This window comes from Tripterygium wilfordii, chromosome 21 (assembly GCF_013401445.1).
Source record: "Tripterygium wilfordii isolate XIE 37 chromosome 21, ASM1340144v1, whole genome shotgun sequence".
Taxonomy (NCBI): Eukaryota; Viridiplantae; Streptophyta; class Magnoliopsida; order Celastrales; family Celastraceae; genus Tripterygium; species Tripterygium wilfordii.
Window position 1 is genome coordinate 1,534,033 of NC_052252.1, and position 23,385 is coordinate 1,557,417.

The window sequence follows — 23,385 nt, forward strand, 5'->3', positions numbered from 1 at the left end:
CATTGCATTGCATTATTGATTATTAGGCCACCCAAGAAAACAAAGTTTTAGGAAGATGATGATATGACCATTTGACATCCCTACTTTGTTGAGAGCCAATATGTCGACCTTTTCAGTAACCCATGCGTAGTGGAGGTATCCATCATAGAGGCTCTTGGTCGCCTTGATTGCCGACCATTTCTGACTGCAGTGGATAAAAGTGGCTGTGTTGTAGTGGTGTCGGTGGTGGTTGTGGTGGTGGAGAGGTGGGACTCGTTTAAGAGTGAGACTGGGGCGGGTGCTAGAGGAAGTGAAGGTTCGGTCGATGGTGGTTGGAGTGAAGCTGAAACCGAGATCGGTATCGAATGGAAATATTAGTGTCTCATTCCATGGTTGATTTATTTTTTGAGAGTTTAAGTCTTTGAGGGAGATTTGGTGGTCTTTGTGAAGTAGATAGACAGAGAGAGAGAGGGGTGATAGGGTTGTTAAAATATTACTCGAATGAATAACTGAATGGTCGGTTATTTTTAAAAAATTTAGTGAGATAATTGATTGATTAGTCTGCCAAATTCTTGTCACAAAACTTAAAAAAAAAAAAAAAAAAAAAGACCGTTTACACCCTTAAGCCCTAAGAGGTGGGACGACACAGTGTATTATTAACTTGTCTCTTTGGTTGACCAAAGAGAGAATGCATGGAAAGGTGATCTGTGTTGGGTTTGACCAAAAAAGAAAAAGAAAAATTGAAGGAATGCGTGGACGGTGTTGTTAGTAGTGAATCCCATTGATTTTGAAGATTTGAACTCATGAAATTTGGGAGTTGGAGGAGAATCTCCGTTTTTTACCATGCATGAAACTGAAGATTTTACACAAAATTTGAGGTTGTAGCAATCAAAACAATGCACGACCACCTAAAATGTTATGCACAAGAACCTAAAATGTTATGATTTTATCCCAATCGATTGAACCGGTCAACATGTTTAAAACTGAAAAAAATTATTGCCACGGATCCATACGCAAACGGATTTTGATAACAGGAGGAGAAATGACCAAAAAATCTCCTCCAAAAGGAAAAAACAAACGGAACCCTAAACTGAGCGCTAGTATAGACTATATACATTCATGAATTGCTACGAACTGCATTTCACTTTTTAAAATTAAAATGCTACTTTCAGAAAAGTATGGATTAGAATACTAAGTACCGTCCAAAAAGTATATTTTACAGAATGAATTAGAGCTCTGACTTCTCATGACAAAAACATCTTTACAGCCTCAAGGGTAAAAGAAAAACGCCAGGCAAAACTCTTCTTAACTCCACCTCTTCGTCTCAACACTGGCCGCAGTTGCACCTTCAAATATGAAAAAATGGTGCCATAAGAAAGGAACTACATATGACAAGGTAACAGATCTCTGGTTCCCAACATGCACTGAAAGGAGGCAAATCATAAGTATACGCCAGTTGCCAAAACAGTTATATTGCTGTCACCACCATTTACTACTATTATACACCCAAGTCTTGCCCGCAAAACTTTCAGCAGTCTGCAAATATCATCCATAAAAGTAATATCAACATCATCCGAGCCTTTCGACTTGATATCCATAAAAGTAAAGTAAACAAAGAAAAACCCAGTTAACAGCATTCATCATTTAGAAATCTGAAACAGAAAGGTGTCTTCCTCATACCAGATTAGATAATCAACCCCTTCGAAAGTTTTGCATTTCCTCCTGGATAGAAGATCGCAAAACTTTTATAAGGTTTGCTTTTAATGACTCGGGAATTTGTGAAATAAATTTCGTTTTGGCATCTGCAATCAACTTCTTCCTGCATCGTCAAGTAAAAAGAACAAAAAATTTGTTCTGAAAACATACCACTTAAAGTAAATTAATAGCTCGAAATAAGAAGAATTATATTTTTTTGTAAATGCTGCATTATGAATGAATGTTTAAGCATATAAATATAGAAAAAATGAATATAAAATAATTAATCAGACAAAGAAAATCAAGATTGTCATGCTTCAAGTTTGAATTAACTGGAGAGACCATTCATAGGAAATTAGTAAAAGGTCTAGGACGCCAGAACTTAACATTAGTACGCCAATTGTTCATAAGACTGTTCTAAATCACTTTCTTTATCTGAGAAAACTCCCCTATTTCTCTCTAGCCAGAGCATTGTTACCAGGAACGCTCTACTACCCCGCGTACCCCGAACTGGGACGCACGTCCCAGAACGGGGTACACTAGCGACCTGGGACGCTTAGGAACGTGATCGAGTGTCCCAAAAATCTGCTATAGAAAGCTTGAGAAATAGAATGGAAATCAAGTATAATTGACTCAAAATTGAAAGGAAAACCCAAAAGCATCATTGATTGAATATAGATAGAGAGAGTTGAGGGAAATACAGGGAGTGAGGAGAAAAACTGAAAAACTGACCTTCGAAATTCATTGAAAACATGTTTTCTGATTACAGAGGCTTATGGAGGCAGAAGGAAGTGCACCTCACCATTTTAAACGCTTAGACACATTAATCTAGATAACCTTTCAATATTTAGTGAAGGTGAAGGTACAGAGACATTAATCTAGATAACCTCTCCTATGGGTAAAGAGAAGCCAAAGCCCCTCAAAGGCCTTTAAGTGTCCAAACACCAAATTAAGTTTATGTTACAGCAAAATTTATGCCTAGAATGCATATATGATAATGTCAAAGATACAGAATATGCCCTCCATTGAACCATGGAAAAACTTAAATCACCCTAGAAATAGGCCCTCATTAATGGCAGCATCTGAAAACTACTAGAACTGACCACTCTTCAACTAGAGGATACCATCAGAGTGCTAACAGTTTGAAATGAACAAGGAGAACCCCATCCCAACTCCCCATACACATAGAAAATCTCCAACCCTCCAACAAGGATGCACCGGTCTAACCATCAGGAAGATAAGCTTGAATCGAAGCCAAAACAGCCAAGAAAGCAAATTAGGCTAAAAATTGGTTAATATGATTGAGAGTCTTAGATCATCCCCACCCCCCCCCCCCCACCAAAAAAAACTTCTTTTGTGTTTTGATGATTGCAACCACCGTATACATGGTCAGAAAGTTCTCTTTAATGACCATAACACTTTTTCTCAAAAAAAAAAGAAAAGAAAAACAATCAAGTACATGCGAAAAAAAAAGAAGGGTAAACCCGTAGCCTAATGGTAGGTTCGCCCCACAGCCGATGAATCTTTTGGGTCAAATGCTGGAATTAACCCTCTATGCCGGGAGGGATCGCTGCCTATCTATTGCCCTTCCCTAAAAATGCAGCAGTTCAGGCTCCATATGCATAACATGCACACACTTTAAGGAGGCAAGGCAACAAAAAAAGGTATTGCCAGAAACTGCTCATAATGTATGGAAATGCCTTCAACCATAAACTTAAATCGTTCCCAAAACTGATACATAGTAACCCTGTTAGTGTATCAACTCCCGTACAATCACTATAAGCACTACAGTTAATTACCTTGCACAACAAAAACTAGTAGTAGTTTTTTTTAAAAAAATAGTCATAGTTGTTACTTTTTCTGTCACTATTTATTTAGATTGACTGTAAAACCAAAGATAATAATAGAATCACGTTACCAGTAGAATAAACATGAAAGGAGATTCCTCTAGCAACCAAACTATTTGTACCCATGGCAAACTCCAGTATATTATCCACCCTCTAATGAAACGAAATAAAGCTTGGTAGACCATTCATCAATTGACTATTCACACAATTATGCAAAACTCTACTGTAGCTCTTGCAACTCCAAATTATTAATTTGAAATACTACGTAAATCTGGTATTAAAAGAAATTATACTGCATTTTATGATCAACAAGTTGATCATACATAAAACCTATAAATAGACTTCACAACACTCTTTTGGGTTAGTTTACAAAGTTGCTATATAAGGTGATCCAATCCAGTGAAGAATAGCCTGAAAACTAAATCAAAACAAGGGAAGCCACACACGGAAGTCTTCCATGGACATGGCTACAAAGACAAAAGTTACACACTTCAAGCTTACAAGCACTCTCTCTCCCTGACACAGTGACACTATAAAATAATTTCATTATCTCCTGTCCCAAGTAAAAACACTGATGTCGTATATACCCAATAAGTCAACCCAAGTCCCCAGAAAGAAAGTGAAATGAAGGTTCCAAAATTCTAGTTTTCCCAATATTCTCCCGCATGAGAAAAGATACATCACAAGTAAAACCTACAAGAAAGACGACCACCTAATATCAAATAACAGCAAATTGCGCATCTGAAATTTGAAAATATAACTACATTCCGAAATATGTAATGGTAAAAGGCGAAACGACAACTTACTTTAAGTCTGTACCACTTGGCATATTTCCAGCTTCTTGTGTGCATAATCTCTTTCTTGATCGCATAAAACTATAAACCTTATCATACCAACCACAAGATCGCAACACTGATGATGCTTCTTTCCTAAGAATGAGAGATTGAAAAGAATAAATAAATAATCGAGGCAGGGTAATAATTAATAACTAATCAAGGGAGGGTAAAAAAAGAGCAAGCATGATTAATATGAAAAGGAATGGAGAAAAAATGGCTAAAATGCTATCACAAGATGCTTTCTCTAGTACCATATGAAGATCACAATAATTTCACAAAAAAATCTATCAATAACTTAAAACTCAAATGCATCACTAGGAGGAAAACTAGATTGTTGACAAGGTAATATTTTCAAAAGCAGCTAAGTTGGAATGTAACATACACTTCCTTCAATTCTTCAAGTTTTGCTTGAGAGTTGGCATCACGCGCAAACAAAAAACAAGAGTCTTCTTCCTGTGACTTCCTCTTGAACCCTGAAATATCTGAACAGTTCACAGAGCCATTGCTAAATTGATGGTGGTTAGCAGCCATCCTTGTTGTTTCCCGACTCTGTATATTATTACTCTCACATAAGACGGTCCCAACTGAATTGATAGCCACACTACAAGCACCATTATTTTCAATTGCCTTAGAACAAAACTGCCCATTTTGGCTAACAACAGCATCGACTTTTTTATTTTCACTGAAACCATTCCTCTCTATTGATGATATTTCTTTCCCATTTTCCTTTGTATGCACAGATTCTTTTGCATTCCCATTCATTTCAACGCATTGACCCTTACAAGTTTCAGAATTCCCATTACTGACACGAGGAACTCTTTTGGTAGTGGAGTTGCTAACGATGCTAAATTTTATCCGTGGGCTAGAAGGAGCTTTATTATTAACCTTAGATGTGGCTGAGAAATCCTTACTGGGGGGGTTTTCGACATTTTGGCTTGTGTGTACTGCTTTCAACTGAAGAGAGCTCTTTGGGTTTTTAGATGCCTCATTGCCATTACATTCATGTGACTTTACTCCATTGGAAGCAAACAAGGTACTGGCAGAATTGTTCTGGGATGATTTTGCAGTCACCACTTTCAAAGGAAAAGCAGATTTTGCAATTTTAGAAGTCTCATTGCTATTAGATTCACAAGACTTTACTCCATTCGAAGCAATATAGGTACTGGCAGAGAGTGGACTTTCGTTGGTACGAGTGAAAAAAAGAACATAGACTTTCTCTGACCGGACCTCCTGGAGTGTTGACACTGTGACGTATGAATCATTGCAGCAATACCATCGGCCCATTGCATCCTGTACACCCACAAAGCAAGGGATATTAGCAAACAAGATAGCAGAAATTGCAATATAAATTAGAATGACAAAGATCAATGAAGGACCTTAATATACGCATAGTAGTGTCCACTTTCAGGCGAGAATCCTGAATGCACAATAGTACCAAAAAGGTTATATTTAGGTTCTGGATCCTGCAATGCAATTCAAAAAAATGATTGGCTGAGAATGGAAGGCATAAAATACATACAAAAGAGGCTAAAATAACAGTACTAACACTACAGTGAGGGAGAAGTTTTAGAAACAGTAAGTAGCACAGTATATAATAGTAACAGAAATGGCCCACTAGATGATTTCACTCTGAGATACATAAGAGATAAAATTGTAGTATGAAATACAATTTGGGACAGGATCTATAACATCAGGAAATCTCATCCGGCGCATACACTGAAACAATATTACTTCTGTCTGTAAAATTAGGCAGTACAACATCCACCAACTGCATAAAAAAGAAAAACACATGCCACCAACATTTACTAGATCTTTTTATGTGAACTCACAAATTCTGAATCACGAATAAAGACGCTCTTAAACTCTAGCAAACCAAATAAAATTGACCAAAGGAAATCTTTCAGCCAGCATTTTTGCCACAAGCTAACAAGTACTCTGCTCTATCTATCATGTTTGAAATGATAAAAATCTTCAAAATAAATTCTACTCCAGTTACTTTCATTCCTCTTTATCTTTTCCGCTAAACAATAAAACTAGATCATATCATCGGTCCCAGCCTCCTTTTTTTTTTTGCAAAACTCCATTTCCTCAGATATGGTTATCCCCTGCCACTTTCTCTATTAAAATTCCCCTTCAGCTTATACAAGACCATTATGCACGACCATCAATCATTCAGTCGCACTAACAACTATCAGAGCACATCTACACACAAATATCCCATACAACCTCCAAGACATAAGCAAATCCACATAATCTAATATCTAGCTACTCATTTGAAAACCAAAAGCATACTAACCTGGCTTGTTTTGCACATGAAGCTTGAAAGAACTAAAACTTCTTCAAAGGCAATGAGCTTATCAATCTTTCCACCATATATGCCCTCGAATCTCTGCCAATACCAACCAAACAGTAAGTCATAAGAGAAATAGCACTATTAAACAAATAGATAAGTGAAAAACAACACACCTTGAGTTGTATCACGAGGATGTTAGGTGCTTGAAGTATCGACATTTGCTTCTTTGCTGCCACCAATTTCTTACAACTAAACACGTATAAGCATTCCATCCAACCCAAACTAATGCTAAAATCACGAAAATTAAAAAGATAATGCTATGAACAACTTACTTTTCACATTTGTATTTATTGCTTCCGTCCAATATCTCAGGCTGGAAGAACTTTTGCATTGCGTCCTTGAGCGAATTACTATGCAAAACATCGAGACTAATGTCCATAATCTCATCAACCTTATTGGACTCATTACCACAAGACAGACACTTCAACTGACTCTGCAATGTGCCCCCAAATATCTCCTTGACGATGGTAGTACTCCCACTGCCATTGCCATTCTCCACAACACCCTTGCGGCACAGCTTCTTCAGGCGCAAACAGGTATTATGGCAAGCATCGATAACATAGCGCAAGAACTCATGGGCATCCTCCTGGCGACCACCCCTGAAGTGTTCGGCAAAAGTTCTGAGACAACTCAGGATCTTTAATGGGGAGTCCAGGCTGGAATCCGAGATCAGGGACCGTACAATCCTCTTCTCCAGTATACAGAAAGGACACTCACGCTTCCGCCCCCCATCGGAACGCAAATCACCTACAAACAATTTTATTAGTAAAAAACGAAAGAGACAGCAATTGAAGCATCAAACTAAACAAAGCTAAAGGAAGACAGGAAGATATAATACATATATAGGAGTGCTGAGAATTGAGGCAGAAATTGGCGAGGGGAGGAGTGTAGGTGAGGCATTGGAGGACGCTGTTGAGGTAGCAAGAGTTTCCGAGGTTTCTCAACCCGATTGGTCCATTCTTCCTCTTCTGACTCAGTAAACTCGGCCGCCAACTCATCTGCAATTCTATGCCCATCAAACCCCCCGCGTACCCTCTTCACCGACCGCCACCAAACAACACCGGCGTTCGCCGCTGCCGCAGCGATCGCATCTCTCTCCGCCTGTTTTTCTTGTGGGGTAGAATCGAAAGAACGAAAAAAGCCTAACCTCCCAACAATTTGTAATTCTATATGTATGATATGGCGATTACACCACACAAAACACTCGAATACAACCTAAAACCCCCAAAACTCCTATTCTATTTCCCTCTCCCTCTTATGTTTGGTTTTGCGAGGGTTCATTTCCCCGCTCTTCCTCTTTCCCTTCTAGTTCTAGGGCTCTTATTGACTTTTCGTTTACTTTTTTCCCCCTTTTTTTTCCTAGAGAAAAATATATGATGGGTATAAAATAAATAATAAAACTATAAATAAGCAAGATTTTTATGATCAATATTAATATTAAGTATTCGTTTGGCAAATCATTTGGATTTACCAACAACAGGTGACTCGATTAATAATCGATTGTGTTAGGCATATATATGCTCGAAGTTCGAATTTGATAACTGCTGAACACATCCTATATTTTTAATTGTATTTTGGATATCAAAAAATTGATAAATTTTAACTAGTATGCCATAAACATACATAACAACAAAGATTACTTAAAAATTTGTTTAAATGTTTTTCTATAAATTGATAAAAAATAAAAATTACCAATGAGAGGTGGTTCTGTTGACAGTTGATTGGGTTAAGCATATGTGTGATCAAAGAAGTATATTTTTTAATGGTATTTTAAAAAATAATAATAAAAAGATAAAATTAAGAATGATAATGATAAATAAAGTGCATAAAATAAGTAACGGTGCTCTTTTGTGCACGCGCATCGCGTGTTTACCCAAGCCACACGCGTGGAGCGGGCGTGGATATCTTTGGGACTCAAAACGCGAAGACGAAACAGAGAATTTAACCAAAATAGGGAAATCAACGCGCAGAGCGAGAGAAGTTAGGGCACAGAAAAAGCGAGTGAGAATCTCGAGTGGAATTCGCCATGGAAATTCCATAGGAGCGAGTGAGAGAGACACACACAGGCACAGCGAGTCTGCGAGTGCAATCCAAACCCTAGCATCCCCAAATTCTCAAATTCCCCGAACCGGATTTCCCCCACTCGCTTATTCACACTCGCCTTTCGTTGCAGATCTCGTACAGACGCTAACACATTCACACAACTTGAGGTTTCTTTCTCTCTACCTCTCATATGATTGTATTTTTTGCGTAATTTATAATCTGTCTGGTTTCTAAGAAAAATAGGGAGAAAGAACAAAGGCAGCAATAAAATCTGATTCTGCAATGGTGTTATTGATTACAGTATGATTAGGCAATGGGATTCTTCTTTCTGCCCAACCATTTTGGGCTGTCTGTTAGCTAAGAAAATTTGGGTTGTGTTAGGAAATTGAGCTAGTATATGTCAGGGTATTGGGCCATTGGTTTGAAATTGGTTCATTTATCTGCACTAGAGTTTAAACTTGCAGCAATGCTACTGTTAGTTGATTATAATTGAGTGATTGTGCTAGAGTTGTCTGTCTGTTCTATTATATCACATTTCATTTTAGTTGAGATACGAATTTCTAGGCAAATCTCTGACCTTATCTTTTTCCATGGCTAAATTTTTGTCAAGATTATATCTTTTTGAAGTTGATAAATGTTTATAAGCGATTGGAAGTAGACTACTCTAGATTATGATGGCTATTCAGTTTCATCGACAACACAGTTGTAGGTTCATTTTTGGTTGCTTTAATAAGCTTATGTCTTCGTTCTTGTCTTTCAGGTGCCTTCGCAAAAACAATTGTTTGTAAGTGGCATTTTGATATGGATATAGACCTTAGGTTGCCTTCTGGTGAACATGATAAGCAAGAGGAAGAGCCAAATGGAATTGATAACTTGTTGGATGGTGAAGAAAAGCTCCGCAATGGAGAAGTTGTAGCTGGAAATATTGTCAATGTTGGAGATGTGGTACATACTGAAGTTGCTGGGGATATGAACTCTCCTACTGCAATTATTGACTATAAAGAGGACACCAACCTTGAGCCTCTTTCCGGTATGGAGTTTGAGTCACATGGGGAGGCTTATTCTTTTTATCAAGAATATGCTAGGTCTATGGGATTCAATACTGCAATACAGAACAGTCGGCGATCAAAAACGTCCAGAGAATTTATTGATGCTAAGTTTGCTTGTTCCAGGTATGGTACTAAGCGAGAGTATGACAAGTCCTATAACCGGCCACGTGCTAGACAAGTCAAACAAGACCCTGAGAATTCAACTGGTCGACGAGCATGTGCAAAGACAGACTGCAAAGCAAGCATGCATGTAAAGAGAAGGCCAGATGGGAAATGGGTTATTCATAGTTTTGTGAAGGAGCATAACCATGAGCTTCTACCTGCACAAGCTGTCAGTGAACAAACAAGAAGGATGTATGCTGCAATGGCTAGACAATTTGCTGAATATAAAACTGTTGTAGGTCTCAAAAATGACCCCAAAAGTCCATATGATAAAGGTCGAAACTTGGCACTAGAAGCAGGAGATATTAAGTGTGTGGTTGAGTTTTGTTCACAGATGCAGAATATCAATTCAAACTTCTTTTATGCTGTAGATGTAAGTGAAGATCAACGTTTGAAGAATTTGTTCTGGGTTGATGCCAAAAGTAGGCAAGACTACTCAAACTTCTGTGATGTTGTCTCTTTTGATACCACATATGTTCGAAACAAATACAAAATGCCTCTTGCTCTTTTTGTTGGAGTTAACCAACACTATCAATTCATGTTGCTTGGATGTGCGTTGGTGTCAGATGAAAGTACAACTACATTTTCGTGGCTGATGCAGACTTGGCTGAAAGCCATGCATGGACAGGCTCCAAAAGTCATTATCACCAACCAAGAAAAGGCCATTAAATCCGCTGTTTCCGAGGTCTTTCCAAATGTTCGTCATTGCTTTTGTTTGTGGGATATAATGGGGAAGGTTTCTGAAAATCTTGGTCACGTGATGAAGCAGCATGAAAATTTTATGGCTAAATTTAAAAAATGTGTCTTCAGGTCATGGACTGATGGTGAGTTTGAAAAAAGGTGGTGCAAAATTCATGAAAAATTTGAGCTTGGGGAGGATGAGTGGTTGCAGTCATTATATGAAGACCGTAGGCTATGGGTACCAACCTACATGAGTGATGCTTTTTTGGCTGGGATGTCTACAGTCCAGCGATCTGATAGTGTGAATTCCTTCTTTGACAAATATGTGCATAAGAAGACCACAGTGCAAGAGTTTACTAAACAATACGAGGCAATTCTACAAGATAGGTATGAAGATGAAGCCAAAGCAGATTCCGATACATGGAACAAGCAGCCTGCCCTAAAGTCTCCATCCCCTTTGGAGAAGAATGTGTCGGGCATATATACACATTCTGTGTTCAGGAAAATCCAAGTTGAGGTTTTGGGTGCAGTTGCCTGCCATCCTAAAATGGAGAGGCAAGATGATGCTAGCAGCACTTTCAGAGTTCAAGATTTAGAAAAAAATCAGGACTTTGTCGTATTGTGTAATGAAATGAAGCAAGAAGTTTCCTGTGTTTGCCGTTTATATGAATTTAAAGGTTATCTCTGTAGACATGCACTGCTTGTGCTTCAAATATGCCGCCTTTCTGCCATCCCATCTCACTACATTTTGAAACGGTGGACGAAAGATGCAAAAAACAGGCACCTTTTTGGAGGAGAATCTGATCAGTTACAATCTAGGGTACAACGGTACAATGATTTATGCCAACAGGCCATGAAGCTGAGTGAAGAAGGATCGATGTCTCAAGAGAGTTACATTGTCGCCTTCCGTGCACTGGAAGAAGCCTTTGGAAATTGTATTAGTGTAAATAACTCTACTAGTAGCCTGTCAGAAGCGGGCACTTCAGCTAGTCATGGTCTTCTCTGCATTGAAGAAGATAACCAAAATAGAAGCATAAGCAAAACGAATAAGAAAAAGAATCCAACAAAGAAAAGAAAGGTTATTTCTGTTTATTGTCTGGCATGCTTAATTTCTTGTTTTTAGGAAAAACAAAATGCTTCAATACCAGGGATGTCCTTAATGTAGTGGTAAATGATGACCTCTATTACCTGCAGGTGAACTCAGAGCAAGAGGTTATGACTGTCGGGGCACAGGACAGCTTACAACAATTGGTTGGTCTTACTTTACAGATAGTTAATCCACTTGGAAATATGTTAATATAACCTGAGCTGATTCTAATATTTCCAATAGGATCATGCAATTGATTCTTGAGAATCTTTTTGGCGTATATAATGAGGGTATATGCAACTGTACTTTTAATTTGCAGGACAAAGTTGGCTCAAGAGCTGTGGCCCTAGATGGCTATTATGGCGCACAACAGACTGTGCCAGGAATGGTATGATGTACTATTGACTAGATCATGCTTCGAATAGAATGAAATGAAACTAAACTTTGCTCCTCCTTTCTCGCTTTATTGCAGGTGCAACTTAATTTGATGGCACCAACACGCGACAGTTATTATGGGAATCATCAGGCCACCATCCAGGGGCTGGTATGTCTTGTAAAGTTTGATCGCAGTACATTTTGAAAAATGACTCACTACACTAAAATGATGTAGCTTAAATGATTCTAATATTGAGAGCTGGGTATATCATATGCGTAGGGACAGTTAAACTCAATTGCTCCTAGCCATGATGGTTATTATGGTGCTCAGCAAACCATGCATGGGCTGGTAAAGTGCCCCTTCCTTTGTCCCTAATGTTATTAGTATTTGGAAGTTATTTTGGTTCTTTCTGTTATATATTATGTCATCTGCATTCAGGGACAGATGGATTTCTTTCGCACTGCGACTGGTTTCACTTATGGAATTCGGGTGCGTTTGCTATTTGCAGCATTTCAGTTGCATTTACTGTTTGTCAGACTTTTTAACAACGGCTTTCTTTTGGCTTAGCAGGATGACCCGAATGTAAGGGCAGCACAACTGCATGATGATGCTGCTAGGCATGCGTGAAGAGCCCCTGGTAAAGGTAGTTGCCATTTGAGACTGAGTTATCTTGAATCCCATGACTATTGGAAGTATCGATTGTCGGTGAGGTGTATACCTCCTTTATAATACTGGTTAGGAAAGGGGTTACTGAATCTGATATGTCTGTTTAAAGTTTGTAAGGCGTTATTCATGAATTAAATTAAATGGAATTACCTCTTCCATGTTTGTAAAATAAGATAATATATGTTGTTTTTATCTTCATCCTGGGGGAGATCTAGTTGAAGGTCGGAACAAGGCTTAGTTTATCCTTTAAAGGCTTGTTGTAAACTGTATTACATTGTTTTAGCCTCTAGCGATGTTCGACCTTTCAGTAGGTCGACAGACAGCTGAAAAGTCTACTTCTTAGATTCTTCGTCCTTTGATATAATTCTTCAGTTCAGAACTTCAGATAATATTCTTTTGAAAACGTTTTTTACCTCCTATTTCCAAGTCATCGTGGAATGAATAGTTTCTGATACTAAATCTCTTTCTCACCCCACTGAATGAGATTCGATATGAGTTTAAACTCAGCGTGAACGGAAGTTTTTCACATGTTAACCTGTGGTCACGATGATATTGTTCATAGTGAGAATTGAATTTAGAACCTCTGAGTCCATACTGTTTGACCTCAAATAGATTCACCGCTAGGCTATTTAAACGACAACAAACCTTGAAACTATGATTGAAACCGGCTAGAAAGCGCTAATTTTGAGCCCAAGCTCACCAAAAGAATTATTACAAACTCAATTACTAAAAACCACCTTAAATCCGACAAACCAGTTCATTCCAATTGCAAATTACCCACTAATTGTCACGGCATATTGTCTTAATAGCCGCGGCATTTTGCTTAAAACAGTGATACTCATGGCGCGATACAGGTCTGACAAATTGTGAAATGGAATACTGAAACTCTTCGAGTGTGCGACCACCAGGAGGAGCATAACATTTTGTTTTCGGAACAAAAAGGAAAATGAAGAAAAATTGTAGCTCAAAGAGCAGACAACATAAGGAAGGCAAGAAGCTAAGGTACAACTATAGGGATGGTTTGCAGGATATTAGTACAATCTCTGGAAAACCAGAGTATAAATTACTAAGCCGATTGTCCATAAAATGATCTAAAGGGCTTCCATTGTCTGAGAAAACTTGGATATGACTTTCTAGCCAGAGCAACCAGCAAGCATTGGGATACTGTTGAAGATCTTCCCTCTCTCTGTGTCTAAGCAAAACCAGTCCTAAGCAATATTAATTCAGCAGACACACTTCTGCATATATACATATATATAAACCCTACATATATATGTATATTATCAATGAAACGGTTCCATATATGGTTTCAGATAGTTAACCAGATCTTCCTTCTCCAAGAACAGTTCAGAAAGTTATGACTACTGGACTCTGAATCTCTCTTACAGATAAACACATCTACTTGTAGTAGCAATGCCTCTTCTTTGGAGACCGTAAATGGTTAGGATTTTACCCCAAATAGCTTTCCACTAAGAAAGAAACCGTCGGAGACTAGAGAGTAATACCTTTGCAACAACATTCGTGTATAAGAAAATCTATGAAAAGATAAGCTGCACTGTTACCAAACAGTTAATCCAGTGCCCTGCACATACTTGAATTCAAGAAAAGAGTAGCACTAAAGAGGGAGGAATACCAGAAACTTTGAATCCATGGTGGGTTTTTACCATGGTCGTGATATTAAATGTAAAAGAACCCTCGATGATTATTTGAAAAGTAACGACAAAGGACCATTACCTTTCATTTATTTGCATACAGACCAATGGAAGCCGGCTATCCAAGACAACAAAAGAAAAAAAAGAAAACAAGAAAACCTCAGACAGACTGCAGAAGATTCAAGACTGATCTTCTATCAGGCATGCTGGGAATGGCTCCCTTTACTTGAACACAGAGAGAAGCTGCTGCAGCTGTAATAATAAATTCACAAAAAAAATGTTATAGAGAGGAACTTGAGATACAATGCGAAGTCGCGAACACACACATACACAATCATAAGACACAAACCATACCAGCAAATCTCAAGGATTCCTTTTTGGACTTGCCCTCAACCTGAGCCACTGCAAAGGCAGCAGTAAATGTGTCACCAGCTCCAGTAGTATCTACGACCCTAGGAGCTGATATTACAGCTTGTTTAATTGGATTCTCCCCTTCTACAAATAAGGCTGATCCTTTGGCACCAAGTTTCAGAAGGACTTGTTTCACACCCTGAAATTATGCAAAGCAAATTATTTTTTAGACTACTATAATTTTTGAACCAAACCAGCTTTATGGTTGCATAAAAGACGTTGCTTATTACTAGTTCTCATCACATTAACGAACTCACATTTGCACATCTTACTAGTTTTAATGATACATAAAACACTTCATTTAATTAAGAAATTTGCAAAAAAAATAATTTAACAATAGACTCTTAATGTCCCAAGGGGCACTGAACAAGTTTGTTTTACGTAGCACTGAAAGGAAACATCCTAAACCTAACCTTTGGTTTTTGAATTTCTAAAAACATTTTGAAAAAATAAAATTAACTTCAAGTTCCCTTGGTTTTATTAGATTTTTGAAGTAAGTTCGCTTTTCAGAGAACAAAATGGAAGATTTTTAAAAATGGATACCTTAGTGGGGCTGTTTACCTTCGTCAAATGCATGATATTCACATCTAAAGCAGGTTATTTGAAGGGTTAAGGGATACCATTACAACTGACATCATGGGTCCAGAAAAAGTATCTATTCATGAATTCACCAAATCTTAACATTGAATCCTCATTCCGCACAAGGATCGACATTACCAATGATAGCTCTGCTGCAGTTATACATTCGAAAACAATGCAAAACAATTATATTTCCGCAAATTAATAACTGATTTCCTTTTCAAGATTTAGGTATTGTCTAAGGTCATTAAATGACTCGATGAGATTCAAATTCCATACCCCATGAAGAATAAAGCAACAAGTAAGAAAAATCATTAGGTAAAAAGTAGATATTCATGCTATTGCAGAAACCTTCAGATAGAGATTTTTTCAGATGTGCAAACTCACCATGGCATGACACTTCTCCACAGCCTGACTAATTTGTTCAAAGTTTTCAGTCGGCATTCCAGTCAAACGACCAAGTTCACTTTCGTTTGGGCTCAGTATATCAATAGCTTTCAGTAGTTCAAGAGGAATTGGTGCATCCACTCCCCCTGCATCTAAAATTACAGGAACCCCTTCGCCTTTTGCAGCCTAAAGATGCATCAGATTATGAAAGAAATAATATCAGATCATAGTCACAACATGAAATTGAAAGTGAAAAAGGTGGGAGCAAGGATATTGGAGAACAAAAGCAATGACAGTATTCTTTTTCGAAGTTCTCAAAACAACATCATTGACGTATTAGTGCCAAAACATATGCATAATTGGATAAATGATTTTCCAGGATGGAGATAAGAACAGAATAAAAGTAAGATGACAAAAACAATGGAGCTACTCGAGAATTATCTGGCAGCAGGTAAAAAGAAAAGAGAATCATTGGGCATACGAGGATTAAGCAGAAGAAACATTGCAAAGTTATAAGAAGCTCCAAAAACACTCACATCCAATAACCAAATCAATTGGCTACATCAAATATCACAATTATGCTAGTTAGGTTAACTCTTCAAGGGCCATTCCATACCATACCTGATTCAAAATTCTTTTGGAATCTGAGGCAAGTGTATATCCAAAACTAGTACAACATGAAGGCTATATTGATAAAGTACCAACCAGTTTCTTTTTCCCTGAAAAATTAAGAACAGCTAAAGAATTCGAGAGTCCCTATTCCCTAATCAGAAATCTGAATGCCGGGAGACAGAGAAACCCAAACTGATCCCAAATGCAGCGTTAAGTGAATATAATCACACCTTACTCAATGAAACAGAAGACAATATTGGAAACTTAAGATCAACCATACAGACAAGTTGAAAGAGGCCTGACCTTAGCAACTTGAATATTGACATAATCTGGGATTTCCCGCTGGAGCAAAACAATCCCAGCTTTTCTCACAACCTGCAAATCCTCATCGCAGAGCCTCTCAGGCCAACAACTCATGTTGGCACCACCAACAATAATGATGGAATTCTGGCCATCACGTTGCAGCATCACCACAGCATGCCCAGTTGGTACACCAACCAAATTCCTCACATAATCAAGTAAAACCCCACCACTCCCCAATGCATCAGTGATCAATTTCCCATGTGCGTCCTCACCCACCTGACCCACAAAGTATGTTGGGTAGGAGAGTTTGCTTCCACAAGCAGCCTGATTGGCACCCTTGCCACCAGCAAGTGTCTGCCCTGAATTGGCTGATATGGTCTCTCCTGCTTCGGGTAGCCTCTCAATTTCTACATAGATGTCTGCGTTGGCTGATCCAACAACCACTAGCGGAGGCACAGTTGATTGTGTGGTATTTGAGGCTTTAATGGCAAATGAAGGAAATGGGTTTTCTCGATTTGATGGATTTGAGGTTTTGTTAAAGAACTCGAGCGAATTCCTGGATTGCTGTTTGGTGGGTATGTTTTGAATGTTGAGAAAACAACTGTTCGTCGGCGAAACTGCTATTCCGTTCATGGCTCTCCCTCTCTCTCTCAATTTTCCAATTGCTCTCTCTTAAAACATTCCCTCGCGGCCCCTCACTCCTAGTCAACGGCCAACGTTAGACAAAATACACAAAATCATTCCTATGTTTAACGAATCAGGTAATTCCGGTAATTCTTGTATAGGGTTGGTTTGTTTTGCAGAATCCAACATTTTGTAAATATAAATTTTCTTTTTACAAATGATTCCTATGTTTAATTGGTTGAATGCTTCTTCTTTTTTTTGATGTGTAATTGGTTGAATCTTTGGAATCTATATTTTTCCTCCCAAATGAATAAATTCACCTTTCCTCCTAAAAAGAAATAATACTCCTTTAAGGATGAAGTATCATCACTTTTTTTAATTAAATAATTATAGTGTATTTTTGAAAAACACATAATCTTAAAATATCCTATAATAATAATAGACATTTTTTTTTATTTTTACAGTTTTAAATTTAGATATTCAAATTAAAGTGAAAAGTAGTACAATAATGCGACCCAAACATTGACAATGAATAAGGATGTCATAAAATAGTTTTTCTGCTTTCTCTTTTCATTTCTATCTCTAAATTCGCAAACCAAACAATCCATTCGAGTAATTTTTTTGGGTTTGGCTCGAATGATTGAGGCATGTATAATAACATTTTAACATCAAAAGTTTTTTGAAAGAAAAACATAAATGTTTATATCCGATCTAACGATTCAACAATGTATTTTTTATTCAAAACCAAAATCAATTTTTAAACTTAAATAGTTTTTTTTTTTAGGAAATTTAAATAATTATTAGTATCTTGTTATTTTTAAACTAAATCTTATGACATATAGCCATACATTTTATAGATATATGATATAGTTTTCAATTTTTAGTACACTTGCATAAATCATACTACCATCATAGACCATGAATCAACTGAGTTTTTAGACTCCAAACAAGCTCCAAGAGAATATATGGCTTACTATGAGCCATGCATAACATCAAAATGCCCCTATTCTTTCCATAATCTTGCAAAGAAACCAGTTTCTTTAAACATAATGAATCTGTACATTAATGCACTTGAAAATAATAAAAATCATCACCAAAGAAGATCCAACAAACCATATGTTCACATCACTCCTATTTTCAGTTTTAATTACAAACAAATGAATCACCTATAAGGTTGCAGGTCTCCCACCAGTTCTAACATTCCATCCTCTTTCCTTTTCCTTTTCAATCTGTTTCTGCTGAATTTCTTTTGTCCCCGCTCGTCTACTACCATTGCCAAGCAACATTCTGTGCGCCATCCTTCCTCGACTTCCAATTGAGACCCTGACCACATTTATGCCACCTTTTCTCAGGTGCTGCTGCATTGGAGATTTAATCTGAACTTTCCTTTGCAGGCTACGCCTCAGTATGCTACTTAGCTTCTTGTTACTTCTTAGACTACTTTTAGGACTTTCCCATTGTGTTTGCTCAGGCAAGCAGCTATCTTCTTTCTTATCAGATAGGCATAATGGTGCGCTGGGAAGCGGTACCAAAGAGGTGCGCCTTGCTGATGGGGCTGCTGGAATTCGCCGTGCTGCCATGCACATTGAAGCTCTTCCAGTCTTCTTTGGAAGCTTTAGCGTTTCAGCCATCTCAGGGTTATTTTCTTTCTCAGCAAGGTCAATGAACTTTGGAAATCCATCTGTTTGAGGAAGTGGCATTGGGGGTTTGCAGCTGTTGTTCTCTGTAAGTGCTCGGCTAAAATTCATGTGTTCACTTGAATTCTTGTTACTTCCTAGCAGTCTATTTGCAAGTGGTGGCCTTACCATTCCACTTTGGTCGTCTTGCTTATTGTTCTGCTGCTCAGCTATCTTTGCGTCCACATGCTGACGTGCTAGCTTCCTCTCAATCAGTAGTTGTGATTCCAGTTCCTTAATCTACAAAATGAAACCAATACATTTATACATATATACACATATATATCTATATCTACACGCGTACGTTAGTATCTGCAAATATATTCTGGTATATGAGAGATCTAGCATTTACGATTTTCTGCAAACTACCTTGTCTTGCAGATTCATATTTTTCAGGTCTCTTTCTTTTAATTTTATGTCACGTCCCTGGATTGTTTCCTCCATTCTCTTGATTTGCAAGTCTTTGCTCTTTGTTTCTTGCTTTGCTTTCTCAACCTTCAGTTAGAAGATTCATGGATTTGGAAAGAAAAAAAAAACCAGGGGATCAGTCACAAATAACTTCAGAAATGATGATAAGAGATCAAAATGCTACTTGATAAAATAGAGACTTGTACCAGCTGTTTGTATTTTAGAAGTTCTGAAGCATCCAACTGCTTCCTTGCTGGACCTAGCTCTACCCCTTTTACTCTACTTGCAAAGTTTAGAGAACATAGGGTCTCACTCAGGTCATTTTCATTGGGGCTGATTTGCACGAACATGAGTGCCTTCGAATCTCCTCCTACCAAATAGAAATTCTTCATGAGGTTGTTCTTTTTCATGTCTAAATAAATTCTATACAACGCTACTCAGCTTATTATAACTGCAATAAACAAAAAACTACAAATTATTTTGTAATTTCAGAGCAATTTAGTACCTAGAGAATCTTGAAGCAGGTGAGTGAGCTTTGAATTCCTACACAGCGGAACAACAGCAAAACACAAGTCAGAATGCATAGCTGAAGATAACTCGGTAAAATAACCAATCTACATGCTAGCCAACCTGAAGGGGATGTGAGGGCTTCTAGTTGCAAGAGCAGATATTACATCACCAAGGGCAGATAAAGATCTGTTGATATTTTGAGTTTCTTTGAGTCGCTCTCCATGCACTTCTGTTTTAGCAACTCGCTCACTTCCTGCTAGGTCCACCAACCATAGTTTGCTCTTTGTACATTCCCCATTCAACAAATTCTCCCCCTTCACCATTACACAGTGTATGCTGTATCAAGATGACCAACACTAGCCTGAGTACTAATTTCGAACAGATCATGCAAGATATAAATAATGAACCAATACATCAATTAGGATACAAACCAGTGAGATCGACTGCTGCGCTCATTGGAAACGGTTGAGCCTACTGCCCTGGCTTTACTTCCAGTTTGTAGAACGTCCCACACCTCGTTCATATTGTTCACACGTGCTTCAACCAACCCAGGGACATGATGCATTCCTTCACTTACTTGCCTTATTTCCAACCTACATAAGACCATATCCCAATGAGACAAATTTAGCTAATGGTAATTGAAATTCAGTGAAAATCCTAAGCAGACAGAGGCAGCAGAGATGGATCCAAGTTTCAGGTAAAACTCAGAGAACCTTGTTACATGATGAATTATGTGTAAGATAGGTGTGCTGAGAAATAACACGATACACAAAAATTGCGTTAACATTACTTCGAAAACTTTGGGGGTAGAAAGCACAGTGAAACAAATAGGAATTAAAAGATGAGATAGAAAGACATAGCTTGGCTTAAGGGAACTACCTTTTAGTGGCCATGCTAGGTTGAGAGCATGGGACTAGCAAATCTCTTATTTGCTCATTATATACTTCTAAGACGCTTACTGATATGCCATATCGATAGTGGTTCTGCCGCTCCTCCATTATGTGAAACAACTCTTCAAGAGTCCTAAAATTTACTCCACGAGCTTTCTCTGTCCCCTCCATAGTGAATGTTTTCCCAGTCCCAGTCTGTCCATAAGCGAATATGCAGACATTGTATCCATCTAAAACTGAGGTGGCAAATGGTGCAGTGTCTTGAAATACATCAGCTACACAAACAATCACAGGGAAATTAGATTCACTAATTTGTTAAAAAAAGGGCATTTGTACAATTTTCTATGATCCTATTACTGTGTAATCATTACCTTGGTCTGCTTGGGGCCCAAAAACAGCATCAAACTTAAACATCCTTTTTGGAGCGCCATTTGATATTATAGTGAGCTCACCATCTTTGGCAGATTCAAAATCAATAGCCGTGGAAGCTCCAGCAGCAATTTCTTCAACATTTAGAGGCCTACACCGGCAGAAGACCCTTATGTTTCCTGCAAGTAAGGCACCTGTCAACCCTTGGTCCATTTCAATCTCATAACATCAGAAGAAGCATATTGCTAACCTTTTAACTCTAAAACCCTATTGTAGAGTTCTTTACGTTCCTTTGCCCCTTCAACAAATTTGACCTTGAGATCTTCATGCATGTCCGTTTGCTGTTTCACTGTCAAAAGGAAAGGAGGGGGGCTAAGAAAAAGGTAATTAAGAGGAACAATTCCAACGTGTAGTAGTTGTGTTTGTAATTACTTTTGAGCTGAATGGTAGAACTCAGTTCATCCACATCCGCAAGGCACTTCTTGTACGCTGATGCCTCTTCCAACAGTGTCATATGTTCCATTTTCATTATCTGCCAAAGTATTCATAGAAAATATGGTAGTGTAATGCAATCAGATTTCCATTTCATCAAAAGACTCATCATTTTTAGTACCTTCAACTTTCTGGTCAAATCTCTCAATAAAGAGAACCATTTACTCTTTTCTTTCACTTGTCCCTCAATAGCAAAAGCTGCAAATTGACAAATATTTATTTTATAATCATTCTTACAATATGTATAAATGAAGTGAAATGCCACAACCCAACAAGTTAACTTATTGAATTGAATGGCAAAACGATTAATCTTAACAATCATCAACCAACATTTCTGAGGTGTTCAGCTATGCAAAACTATAACTTATACCCAAGGAGCCAACATGCATCGACTTGCGCATGAGCTCATCCTGCAGTTCCTTTAGAGAGTTGCAAGCTTCTTTGCATTCTCTAGACTGCAGTTGGTTCTCTCTCTTAAGCTCCTCCAATGCCGCTCTCATATCCGTAAGTTCCTTTTTCTGGCTCTCATATTTTCTTTTCAGGTTCTCATAATCGCCCTCATCCTGCAATACAATCAACTTCTAAAGGCTAAATTATCATTTCCAAGTTTATACATTATGTGTAAGAGTATTACTTTTGGAGATTCGTAATCTGCCATTTGATGCATTCCCCCTAATTTCATCAGTTCAGCTTCTCCAAGACCTAAAAATTATGAACGAAATCAGGCAATGTTTGGCAGTTCCAGAAATGCTACAAACACCAAAGCAAAAGGAGAAGTAAAATCGAATTTCCACTTACTTGAATCGACTGGTTGTGGAACAAGCTCTAAAGAGGATTCTGGAGACATTTCTCTGTGGAAGACTTGGCACATTGTAGAAAACCTCACAGTTGGGATCTTGTGGGTGTCACTGGCCACAGACCCCTCAATCCCATTCTCTAGAGAGAGCTCCATAGATCGCTTTTTACAGTCGGAAAATTCCGGGGAATCACCATAGCTGCTAGTAGGAATTACAGGTGAACTTCCACAGATGACTAAATCAGGAGAAGTTGGAGAAAATCCCAACAAAGACGGACCTGAACAGTAGCATGAAAAAAGTAAAAAAATAAAATCTTTTCGGTTTCTTGGAAAAACCCAGATCAGAATTATGCACCATCATCAATTGTATAATTGAGTTTCTGAGTACATCAATTACTTGTCAGATTTGGTTTTTCAGAAAAACTTACAGACCCATAAAAGCATAAACCCCGAATTTCGAATCTACTGATTAATCACTTACAGATTTCGAGCAAAGAAGAAGAAATAACGAAAATACCTTCATCTGCGTTGCAAGGCGAGTCAAGATCTGCCATTGTGGAAGGCGGGGAGCTGGATGAGAGCAGAAATGAAGGCAGAAGATCAAGAAATCAGAGAATTCAAATGTGTTTGCACAAAAAAAAGGGAGATCATTCAGGTTGACTGTAATGATTGATTGGAAGAGGGAATGTTTTGAATGCAAAGAAAGTAATAAAGATAAATTCTTTTAAATCTTTTTTGTGTTGAGTTGAGACTGAGTGAGAGCCAAAAAGGAAAGCGAAAGTTCAATTCTCTTGATTTGGGGATATCTTCAATCTGTGTCGTTTCGGACATGTGTGACCGTTTGTTCTTTTTGAAATTTGAAATCTGTTTACCGGGGAGAGGCCCGTTGGGCTTCAAAGAAC

The 23,385-nt window shown here is 38.0% G+C and overlaps 4 protein-coding genes across 8 annotated transcripts; 1 reads left to right on the forward strand and 3 right to left on the reverse strand.

Moving 5' to 3' along the window:
* Positions 1–1,091: 1,091 nt before the first annotated feature.
* On the reverse strand, positions 1,092–8,035 carry LOC119989355 (ubiquitin carboxyl-terminal hydrolase 25). 2 transcript variants are annotated; one of them, XM_038834806.1, is made up of 9 exons: positions 7,549–8,033; positions 6,983–7,457; positions 6,824–6,899; positions 6,654–6,746; positions 5,734–5,820; positions 4,740–5,647; positions 4,328–4,450; positions 1,660–1,798; positions 1,092–1,515 (listed from the first exon to the last, which is right to left on the reverse strand). In XM_038834806.1, the coding sequence occupies exons 1-8, from the start codon at positions 7,724–7,726 to the stop codon at positions 1,672–1,674; spliced, it is 2,067 nt and encodes a 688-aa protein (XP_038690734.1). In that variant the 5' UTR covers positions 7,727–8,033; the 3' UTR covers positions 1,092–1,515; positions 1,660–1,671. The 2 variants fall into 2 exon arrangements, with proteins under 2 accessions (XP_038690734.1, XP_038690735.1); XM_038834807.1 differs by lacking the exons at positions 1,092–1,515; positions 1,660–1,798 and adding an exon at positions 3,824–4,214 and having other exon boundaries at positions 7,549–8,035.
* Positions 8,036–8,648: 613 nt separating this feature from the next.
* Positions 8,649–13,177, forward strand: LOC119988996 (protein FAR-RED ELONGATED HYPOCOTYL 3). Of its 4 annotated transcripts, none has more exons than XM_038834276.1 (8): positions 8,649–8,920; positions 9,514–11,723; positions 11,840–11,896; positions 12,052–12,120; positions 12,205–12,276; positions 12,388–12,456; positions 12,553–12,597; positions 12,679–13,177. In XM_038834276.1, exons 2-8 carry the CDS (start codon positions 9,555–9,557, stop codon positions 12,733–12,735), a joined length of 2,538 nt encoding a protein of 845 aa, XP_038690204.1. In that variant the 5' UTR covers positions 8,649–8,920; positions 9,514–9,554; the 3' UTR covers positions 12,736–13,177. The 4 variants fall into 4 exon arrangements, with proteins under 4 accessions (XP_038690204.1, XP_038690203.1, XP_038690206.1 ...); XM_038834275.1 differs by having other exon boundaries at positions 12,394–12,456; positions 12,547–12,597; XM_038834278.1 differs by having other exon boundaries at positions 12,394–12,456.
* Positions 13,178–13,772: 595 nt separating this feature from the next.
* LOC119988265 (ribokinase) lies at positions 13,773–17,455 on the reverse strand. Its single transcript, XM_038833236.1, has 4 exons — positions 16,719–17,455; positions 15,804–15,989; positions 14,781–14,976; positions 13,773–14,678 (listed from the first exon to the last, which is right to left on the reverse strand). Exons 1-4 carry the CDS (start codon positions 17,349–17,351, stop codon positions 14,587–14,589), a joined length of 1,107 nt encoding a protein of 368 aa, XP_038689164.1. The 5' UTR covers positions 17,352–17,455; the 3' UTR covers positions 13,773–14,586.
* An 874-nt stretch (positions 17,456–18,329) lies between these two features.
* On the reverse strand, positions 18,330–23,301 carry LOC119988337 (kinesin-like protein KIN-14Q). The gene is made up of 15 exons (XM_038833337.1): positions 23,001–23,301; positions 22,486–22,761; positions 22,322–22,389; positions 22,058–22,250; positions 21,809–21,885; positions 21,628–21,727; positions 21,446–21,544; positions 21,198–21,374; positions 20,816–21,101; positions 20,368–20,529; positions 20,057–20,272; positions 19,932–19,969; positions 19,633–19,796; positions 19,388–19,513; positions 18,330–19,258 (listed from the first exon to the last, which is right to left on the reverse strand). The coding sequence occupies exons 1-15, from the start codon at positions 23,035–23,037 to the stop codon at positions 18,509–18,511; spliced, it is 2,769 nt and encodes a 922-aa protein (XP_038689265.1). The 5' UTR covers positions 23,038–23,301; the 3' UTR covers positions 18,330–18,508.
* Positions 23,302–23,385: the final 84 nt, after the last annotated feature.

Excerpts from the sequence above, each read along its gene's own strand:
- LOC119989355 (XM_038834806.1), bottom strand. The coding sequence starts at position 7,726 with ATGGGCATAGAATTGCAGATGAGTTGGCGGCCGAGTTTACTGAGTCAG. Across the intron at positions 7,458-7,548 it reads TTCTCAGCACTCCTATATAT|GTGATTTGCGTTCCGATGGG; the intron begins GTATTATATCTT and ends AATTGTTTGTAG. Across the intron at positions 6,747-6,823 it reads TCCTCGTGATACAACTCAAG|AGATTCGAGGGCATATATGG; the intron begins GTGTGTTGTTTT and ends TGGTATTGGCAG.
- LOC119988996 (XM_038834274.1), top strand. The coding sequence starts at position 9,555 with ATGGATATAGACCTTAGGTTGCCTTCTGGTGAACATGATAAGCAAGAG. Across the intron at positions 11,897-12,051 it reads AGGACAGCTTACAACAATTG|GACAAAGTTGGCTCAAGAGC; the intron begins GTTGGTCTTACT and ends TTTAATTTGCAG. Across the intron at positions 12,277-12,387 it reads AGGCCACCATCCAGGGGCTG|GGACAGTTAAACTCAATTGC; the intron begins GTATGTCTTGTA and ends TCATATGCGTAG.
- LOC119988265 (XM_038833236.1), bottom strand. The coding sequence starts at position 17,351 with ATGAACGGAATAGCAGTTTCGCCGACGAACAGTTGTTTTCTCAACATT. Across the intron at positions 14,977-15,803 it reads TGGAGAAGTGTCATGCCATG|GGTGTGAAACAAGTCCTTCT; the intron begins GTGAGTTTGCAC and ends GCATAATTTCAG. Across the intron at positions 14,679-14,780 it reads GGAATCCTTGAGATTTGCTG|CTGCAGCAGCTTCTCTCTGT; the intron begins GTATGGTTTGTG and ends TTATTATTACAG.
- LOC119988337 (XM_038833337.1), bottom strand. The coding sequence starts at position 23,037 with ATGGCAGATCTTGACTCGCCTTGCAACGCAGATGAAG. Across the intron at positions 21,886-22,057 it reads GATGCATGTTGGCTCCTTGG|CTTTTGCTATTGAGGGACAA; the intron begins GTATAAGTTATA and ends GTCAATTTGCAG. Across the intron at positions 20,530-20,815 it reads CCTAGCATGGCCACTAAAAG|GTTGGAAATAAGGCAAGTAA; the intron begins GTAGTTCCCTTA and ends GGTCTTATGTAG.